The sequence below is a fragment of the Bombyx mori genome, chromosome 5 (genome assembly GCF_030269925.1).
Source record: "Bombyx mori chromosome 5, ASM3026992v2".
Lineage (NCBI taxonomy): Eukaryota > Metazoa > Arthropoda > Insecta > Lepidoptera > Bombycidae > Bombyx > Bombyx mori.
In genome coordinates, this window is record NC_085111.1 from 13,033,658 (window position 1) to 13,043,691 (window position 10,034).

Sequence of the window (10,034 nt, forward strand, 5' to 3'; positions counted from 1 at the left end):
TACTGAAAAAGTTTGCGTCAGCGGCTTGACTCTGCCCCTGGCATTGCTGACGTCTACGGGCGATGGTAACCACTCACGATACGATGGTCCGTATGCTCGTCGGCCTATAAGGGCCATAAAAAAACAAAAACAAAATCGATCAGACGACACACTTGTTGATGAATGGTTACAATCCTCTGGACGCTAATTATAGCAGGGATCCAGCCAGGTCACTACATAGCAAAAAAACTTATATAAAATGTTCTTAATCTGGTTTGACACGTCAGAGCACTGGGAAGACACCGTTGAAGGAATATAGTTCATTATGATGCCGCATAATAATTATATCAATAGTATTTCATTTACAGGGCCTAATAGAATATTTAGTACGGGTCTGGAAGAAGCCTCCGCTTGTGTACTGCGACTACCACGGCCACTCGCGTAAAAAGAATGTATTCTTCTACGGTTGCGCTGGCGCTGAGAGCTGGTGCAGCAGTGACCGCCTTGTACAAGATGAACCAGTTAAATACCTCGTAAGTTTATCCGTGAAAACGATTTTAATATTTGTCAATACATAAAACATGTTTTTTTTTAATTGATTATATAGGTGGACGAGCTCACAGCCTCCTATTTTTTTATACTGGATCTTTTTTTTTTTCTATGTTTCGATTTATAAGTAATGCTCGTAGTTTAAAGTTTTTCACAAATGTAAAGCCATACTTTTTGGATCAGGACATATTTTTTTTATTCCTTAGATGGGTGGACGAGCTCACAGCTCACCTGCTGTTAAGTGGTTACTGGAGCCCATAGACATCTACAACGTAAATGCGCCACCCACCTTGAGATATAAGTTCTAAGGTCTCAAGTATAGTTACAACGGCTGCCCCACCTTTCAAACCGAAACGCATTACTGCTTCACGGCAGAAATAGGCAGGGTGGTGGTACCTACCCGTGCGGACTCACAAGAGGTCCTACCACCATGTAGCAGAATTTATTTAAGATGTTTTTAAAAAAATCTCACAAAACATACTGTTCATACGATTTTTCGTCTAGCTAGCGATTGTTATAAAGGTATCTGGAGCCGACAGGCTCGATTTGAATCTCATAATTTGTTCAGGTATAATTAATTAGAATTTCTTATTTGGAATGGTGAGTTTGCTTATATTCATTTAAACTGAAAAAAAAACTTACACGTATTGTGACGTATTCATTTTTTATGGCCTTTTCACATATGCTCTTTGTGTAAATCTGTCCTAGCAAATATCATGTGGACAACTTATGTATATGTAATGTATTACAACTGTTTGTAAGGTTAGAAACGGGTGGTACAACTACGAAAATACTTTGTAAATAAAATGTTGTACTTGATCGTCGCTAGGTAAAGCTGCATTCCTGTTACGTGATCCTCGTTGGAATTTCATGATCCGATCCCACGTCCTATTAAATATTTTTATCCGAGTTCAGGAACGACCCAGCGTCTTCTCGCATTAAAACTGTATAATCTCAAAACTTACTAATTTTACAGGAGAGTGTTTTAAAGGTTTAACATGTGATATTTTTAATATTAATTATCTTTGCAACATTTATTTTTTAACATTTACATTATCTGTCTTTTAAAGTAAGATAAAATTATATATTAATTTTATTAATAGTAGTCAAAATATAGGTAAACTAAAAAAAAAACTAAAACTAAACTACACTTTTTTGATAGTATTTATGAGAAAAATACTAGTGATTTTTGGAAATTGTACACTTTTAATGCGAAAAGACGACAGAAGCAATCGATGATAGCCATTTAAAACTGTTTTCTAGAACTATTAACTTTTACTAATGGATTGTAAATTCATAATTTTTTTTTTTCAGATGTTGCCAGCCTTGATGCACAGAATATCACCTGCTTTTGCACTCGGTTCGTGTTCTTTCCGTGTAGAAAGAGAAAGGGAGAGTACCGCTCGGGTAACGGTATGGAGACACCTTGGTGTTACGCGCTCTTACACAATGGAAGCCTCTTTCTGCGGTTTCGATCGTGGACCTTTTAAGGTGACCTAAAGAACGTTCATCATCATCCCATGATTTAAACAATAATTCAAGCACGTACTGTAACCTACACATGTGATCACTAAGCGTTAAGCCAAAATTAGATGTTAAGTCGAAAATTTTGTTGCATAAGCAACGACCTGATCAGGCTGAAACTCTAGAAATATCATACTTAGCAGATATACTATCTACTGACAATTCAATATCAATTAACAATTTTTTTTAAACTTACAATTATAAACAGTTAACCAATCATTTACTCTACAAATATCATACTTAGCAGATCTACTATCTACTGACAATTCAATCAATCAATTCAATATCAATTAGCTCTATTTTTAAAGACTCACAATTACAAAGAGTTAATCAAGAATTCACAAGTCTAGACTGTTTAAATCAGAAATGATAGTTTATCTAGAGATTAATGATATCAATACAAGCAGCAATACGCTCAGTGTTCTGTTCTCGCAGCTAAATCCAATTGATAACGTTTGAATTCGCAACAAATCCGCAGTCTACTAGCCTTTAGTGTGAAGACGTCTAATCGTCTGTTGTTTTATTAATGAATCGTCCGTAGACGTTGGCGCGACTGTCAAACGTTTCCTTCTAGCCTGTGGGATATGTAACACCTTTGTGGATATCGTATAACTTATTCATAAGTTCCTGCACAAGCGGAACTGCCCCTTTATAGCGAAGTTTTCGCTAGCCTGCACCGGGGACTCACGATCTAAAATTGTGGGAATAGATATAATGCCCGTGCAATAAACCGCTCATGAGGATGCAATTACGTGAAGCTTGATGGAGGTGTAATCGCTATGGTAATAGCCACTCAAAGTCCGATTTTAACTGTACCCGTACAGGGTTTCCACCTGAACACCCAGCACCTGCAGAATGTCGGCAGCGACTTTTGTGAAGCTCTTAATGGATTGAACGACAGCGCTGCTAATGTCGACATTCAGCTAACGAAAGACCTGAATGGGTGCGTAAAATTTTTCATTTTTATTTATTTATTATGATTATCTTTGATATTTCAGTGCATTATAACAATGTATTTTTTTAACAGAAATATCATTGAAATTCACTTAGCGGTGTCAGGGGACAATAGGCAAGTTACGTTGTTGTGTGATTAATAAATTACAATTTAAAAATTTTTTAAACAACTAATCCAATAATTTTCATGTTCAACTTTTTAACGTGCAACAAATTGTTTTCTTATAATATTGCAGCTAAATTCCGGCTACTGATTTTATACTAATCTACTATATAAAAATAAGTCGGCTTTTCCTTCCTGACGCTATAACTTCAGAACGCACGAACCGATTTCCACGGTTTTGCATTCGTTGGAAAGGTCTCGGGCTCCGTGAGGTTTATAGCAAAGAAAATTCAGGAAAAAATTCAACAGAAAAGCGGGAAAATCTTTTTTTATTAACGCGCCAGCGGCAACACGTTTATTTGACAACTGTCTATTGTGTACTACTAATCAATTGAATTGTCCTTAAAGCATAAAAAATCACTTAATGCCACAAACAACATTCGTTTAGTAATTAGATTTAAAATAAGAATTTAATCGATCAGAAATTTAGCTTTATGATTATTTTTCCTGGGTTCTTAGCTTTGAGTTTATTATCAGTATAATCTATTTTATATGTTTAGTTTGATTTATGTTAAAAAGAATATAAAGTAACAAATTAAAATGTTGTAAAACGCTACTTATTTCAAAACGTTTCTAAACGTTTTGTAAGTTATCAAAATGACATCCATCAAAGTGACGTTTTCTAAAGTCGGGGCGGAATAAGCCCCCAGTTAATTTCATATGACAAACCGGTATTGTGTTCACTGTGAAATTGTGAAAAAAAAGTAAAAAAAAATTAGTTATTCGTTTCCTAACATTTCAATTGGAAAGCATCAAATCAATCACGTGTATTGTGCAAATTTTTATTAAATTTCAACAGCAGGCATTTGTCTTTAAGGTCGTAAGTTGAACTGTGTAAATTATGTGCATCGTGCATTTGAGGTTAAATTCACCACTCTGTCCATAGTCCAAAATGCCTAGAGGACGACGTGCGAACATCGGCCGCCGCACAAGACATGCAAGCCAGCAACAAGTGTATTCACAGAACTTAAGCGAAGAAAGACAAAATATAATAAGAGAAAATGCCCGATTGAGACAACGCGTGAGCACACGAAGATCATTGGCATCATACAATCGCTTGGCATTCCAATATGATCCCACTGCGAACTACAGTGATGATGAAAATTTAGATATTGGACCAATGACGACTATATGCCGATATTGCAATGCGTTAAAGTTCAAAAGAGAAACGGCTGGATTGTGCTGCGCAAGTGGAAAAGTCAAACTAGATCCATTACTTACACCACCACAGCCACTGAAACCATTGTTCGATGGAACTGATCCCGATTCCAGCCATTTTCTTCAACACATCCTTGAATACAATAACTGCTTTCGCATGACTTCCTTTGGCGCTAATATCATTCGAGAAGGCGGCTTCATGCCGACTTGCAAGGTAAAAGATACAAAACACATAACCAATCACTCACACAATGAATTGCAACACATAACAACTACATATACACCACACACTAAATCATCACACGATCAGAAGTTACACCGTATTCTTCAACAAATGATTATTTGCAATTACAGATCCAAGGACAAATATATAATTTTCATGGTTCAATGGTGCCAACACCAAATGAACCGCATCAATTTCTGCAAATATATTTCATTTCGTCGATGGTGGATCAGCTGAATGTGCGGTGCAATATACAGGGAACTCAACAGTTAAAGAGACGAATTATTGAACAGTTGCAAGCATTTTTTCACGCTAATAATGCTGTGGTTAATATGTTCAAAACAGCATTGGAACGAATGCCATCGGATACGCACAAATTTGTCATAAGAGCGGATTGTACCCCAACAGGTGAACATGTGCGAAGATTCAATGCACCCACCGTTAATGATGTTGCTGCAATTATTGTTGGCGATCCAACTAAATCGCGAGACATTGTCGTTCAGCGAAGAAGCAATATCATGCATCGTGTAAACGAGACACATCGTTTGTACGATGCGTTACAATATCCAATCATTTATTGGCAAGGGCAAGACGGATACGACATCACGTTGAAGATGGTCGATCCAATTACAGGTACAATATTCACACACTAATTATTGCTATTATTGGTTTCCATTAACAATTCATTTAACTTTGCATTTTCAGGCGTATCAACGAATAAAAATCTAAGCGCAATGAATTACTATGTGTATCGTATAATGATTCGTACACATGAGAAGAATGCCATTCTGAAGTGCCGTAGGCTATTCCAGCAATTCGCTGTCGACATGTATGTCAAAGTCGAGACTGAACGTTTAGCGTTCATCCGATTCAATCAGGCAAAGCTACGATCTGAGAACTATATACACTTGCGTGATGCTATTAATTCAGATGGTGATGTTCAAAATATTGGACGTCTGACGATTCTCCCATCATCTTATATCGGAAGCCCACGCCACATGCACGAATACGCTCAAGACGCTATGACGTACGTGCGAAATTATGGAACTCCGGATTTATTTATTACGTTCACATGCAATCCGAAGTGGACGGAAATCGAACGTGAGTTAGAACCGGGCCAAAAACCGCAAGATCGCCATGACATAATCGCCAGAGTATTTCAGCAAAAACTCAAGGTTATGATGGATGTGCTTACTAAGTATCGAGTTTTTGGTGACACACGTTGTTATATGTACTCGGTGGAATAGCAGAAGCGTGGACTACCGCATGCTCATATCCTAATCTGGTTGCTGAACAAATTACATTCAAATGAAGTGGATGACATCATATCAGCTGAAATTCCTGATCCAGTCACTGATCCCCATCTACACGACACTGTGACAACACAGATGGTGCATGGACCGTGCGGTGCATTAAATCCATTATCGCCTTGCATGGCTGATGGAAAGTGCACAAAACGATATCCGCGACCGTTAGTTGCTGAAACAGTCACAGGGAACGATGGATATCCAGTTTATCGTCGGCGTTCAAAAGAAAATAATGGTCGAACTATCAAAGTTAAAGTTCAAAATCAAGAGATTGAGATCGGAAATGAATTCATTGTACCATATTGCCCGCTGCTATCAAGAATTTTCGAAACACATGCAAACGTTGAGAGTTGTAATTCGGCCAAATCAATCAAATATTTGTGCAAGTACGTCACAAAAGGCAGCGACATGGCTGTGTTTGGTATTGAATGGTATTGGTAATGAAGCACTGTGGCGATTATTGTCATTTCAAATTCATGAAAGATATCCCACAGTTGTACATTTAGCAGTGCATTTGGAAAATGGCCAAAGAGCTTACTTCACTGAGGCTAATGCGGCACAACGAGCTGAAAGACCACCATCGACAACATTGACTAGCTTCTTTGCAATGTGTGAAGCAGATCCATTCGCAGCGACGCTGATGTACGTTGAAATGCCCAAGTATTACACTTGGAATCAATCAACAAAGAAATTCCAACGTCGCAAACAAGGAACCCCAGTTCCAGATTGGCCACAGGTGTTTTCCACTGATGCACTAGGTCGCATGTATACTGTTCATCCTAGAAATGATGAATGTTTTTATTTGCGACTGCTGTTGGTAAATGTACGTGGACCAAAATCATTTGCGCATTTGAAAACTGTGAATGGCCACCAATGCCAAACATATCGAGAAGCATGTCAACTATTGGGTTTGCTGGAGAACGATTCTCATTGGAATTTAACACTTGCGGATTCAGTTGTTTCATCAAATGCGTACCAAATACGAACGCTGTTCGCAATTATCATCACCATATGTTTTCCTTCACAACCAATTCAGTTATGGAACAAATTCAAAGACGAAATATGTGAAGATATCTTGCATCGCTTGCGCATTCAAACGAATAATCCTGACATCCAAATAACCGATGAAATCTACAATGAAGGATTGATTCTGATTGAGGATCAATGCTTGACTATTGCAAACAAGCTACTGATTGAAGTAGGAATGATTGCGCCAAATCGATCGATGCACGATGCATTCAACCAAGAATTAAATCGAGAGCTGCAATACAATGTTGATACATTGCAGGAATTCGTTCGAAATAATGTGCCGTTGCTACAACAACAGCAAAAACAAGTATACGAAACATTAACGCAAGCGGTGGACAATAATACTGGTGGTCTATTCTTCCTGGACGCACCTGGAGGAACAGGGAAAACATTTGTCATTTCATTGATTTTGGCCACTATTCGATCAAGATGTAACATAGCTTTGGCGTTAGCATCATCTGGAATTGCGGCGACTCTTCTAGATGGCGGTCGTACTGCACATTCTACGCTTAAGTTGCCACTCAATTTAAACACAATTGATACTCCAACATGCAATATTTCCCGATCCAGTGCAATGGGAAAATTGTTGATGCAATGCAAGCTCATTGTTTGGGATGAGTGCACAATGGCACATAAGAAATCACTTGAAGCACTTAACTTCACATTGAAGGATCTTCGGCGAAATAATAACATCTTTGGCGGCTTGATGATATTTTTGGCAGGCGATTTCAGGCTGACGTTCCCAGTAATTCCCCGTGGAACGCCTGCAGATGAATTGAATGCTTGCCTGAAGGCATCACCTTTATGGAATAACGTAAAAACATTATCGCTAACCACTAATATGAGAGTTCAACTTCAAAATGATCAAAGTGCTGCACAATTTTCCAAACAATTGTTATCTGTTGGAAATGGAAAAGTCCCAGTTGATGCGACATCTGGATTAATTACTCTTACCAACGACTTTTGCCGATTTGTAGACTCTCAATTAGCTCTTATTGAAAATGTTTTCCCAAACATTAGTGAGAATTATCAGAATTATGCTTGGCTAAGTCAACGAGCAATTCTTGCCGCAAAGAATAATGATGTACACGCACTGAATTTTACCATTCAATCAAAAATTGCTGGCGATTTGGTGACATACAAATCCGTTGATTCCATAACAAATCCCGATGATGTAGCAAATTATCCAACGGAGTTTTTGAACTCTCTGGAGTTACCAGGATTTCCACCACATAACTTGCAACTCAAATTTGGTACAGTTATTATGATATTGCGTAATTTGAATCCACCGCGACTTTGCAACGGTACTCGACTTTCGGTAAAAAGACTTATGCCGAATTTGATTGAGGCAACCATTATTAACGGAAAGTACGCAGGTGAAAATGTATGTATTCCTCGAATACCAATGATTCCGACTGATCTTCCGTTTGACTTCAAACGATTGCAATTTCCAGTTCGCCTTGCGTTCGCAATGACAATTAACAAGTCGCAAGGCCAATCGCTTAGCGTTTGCGGGATAAATTTAGAAAATCATTGTTTTTCACATGGGCAGTTATACGTTGCGTGTTCTCGAGTTGGGAAACCATCCGCTTTGTTTGTGTTAACGTCAGACCAAAAAACAAAAAATGTGGTTTATCAAAGAGCACTTCAATGAAACGGATAATTTGCGGACACGTATAACGCTTCGATTCAGTATTTACTTTGGATTCACTTTCATTTACTTAGAGAAGTTCAACTAAATAACACTTCATTTTTGTAATCGAAATGAATTCATTACTGTTGTGAAATGAAATAAATTTTTTCCTTTTCAAATATAAAACAAACAAAAAAACTTCTTCATCTTTTAATCACCAAACGAAATGTTGCATAAAATGAAGCCGTCTGGTGGCGAAACGGAGTTCGCCGGGTTTGCTAGTATTATATAATAATCGGTTTGAATACTAATTCAACGTGCTATATAAGTTACACAGCCTAGACAAATTGTAGAAATAGCTTAAGCGTGTGACAAAATGACGAGTGACAAGGATTGACGGCCATGTTGTTTGTAGATTTTAATCGAATCAAAAAGCATGACAATAAAAATGTTCGATGTTAAATTTAACGTTGTTATTACAAAATATAATTTTAACTTAAATGCTTTACTTCACAGCGAGGCAGCGGTGGAAAGCGAACTGGGCTCCGGCTCTGATAGCGTTCTGAAAACCGATTCAGATGAAGACTTTGATTAGTTACTGAAAATTAAAATAATAAATAGATCGCTAGAGGCATATTAGGATAAAGCGAGATTACATTAAAACTACATCCTTATTTTTATTTATTTATTTTCGAGCCTTGATTTTATAAGTTGAGTGCATTTTGTTCGCATCCCTCTCTCATTAGCAACGAATTATATTGGACCATAATATTTTATTGAACCGCTTAATCACTAAAAGTCTGTAACAAAATAGACGTGGCGTGAGCTATTAACTTGCACTTACGAGTTTTTAATACTAAAATTATAAGCTGCAAGGTTCAAGTTTTTTTTTTGTTGATAAATTAGTAATGAATTTAGTTTTACTCATTAAAATTGTTATAGAATAAATAAAAATTTTGGTTGGGCTGTTTTTCGCATATTCGCAATATTTAAAGAACTTTAAATTCTAGTTGTAGAAGATTATCACTAATTGTCTATGTCCAATATGGCCTATACTTTATATACTTTAAAAATATATTAAACTATTAGAAACAATATTTTTTCTAATACAAATACGACAATAAGACGTTAGGAACATTCTCAGAGATATTGTATTGAGTATGTTCGTCCATTCTAATGTATGTACCTATGGGATTTTTGTTTGTACCGATTTTTTTACTGTCCCGAAACTGTGTTTTGGAAAGATTTATTTTATTGTCATATAACGTAAATTGTATGTCGTTTGAGATCTCATTTGAATTTTAATAAAATGTTTGTTTTTCATTGTAGTTTTGTTTTTAATTTAAAGTGTGTATGCGTGAGCCCACGACCAAATTAAAAGGAAAGTTTGTTCTACCCTCAAAAAACAAAATAAAATTGTCATTAACATTGAACCAAACAGAACTTGGCAGTCTTGCCAAGTGGACATAGGTGGTAGTAATATTTGTCATGCTAATGAATTCTAACATTTGAATT

The 10,034-nt window shown here is 36.9% G+C and overlaps 1 protein-coding gene across 3 annotated transcripts in view; it reads left to right on the plus strand.

The window, feature by feature from the left end:
- Nucleotides 1-9,847, plus strand: part of LOC101736629 (cytosolic carboxypeptidase 1) — an 87,874-nt gene extending 78,027 nt beyond the window's left edge. For all 3 annotated transcript variants that reach the window (XM_038011229.2, XM_062668742.1, XM_038011233.2), the window contains 4 exons: nt 348-512; nt 1,843-2,019; nt 2,877-2,995; nt 9,036-9,847. In XM_038011229.2, coding sequence (XP_037867157.1) covers nt 348-512; nt 1,843-2,019; nt 2,877-2,995; nt 9,036-9,114 — 540 coding nt within the window. In that variant the 3' untranslated portion in view covers nt 9,115-9,847. The remainder of the gene's footprint in view (nt 1-347; nt 513-1,842; nt 2,020-2,876; nt 2,996-9,035) is intronic.
- The last annotated feature ends 187 nt before the right edge of the window (nt 9,848-10,034 follow it).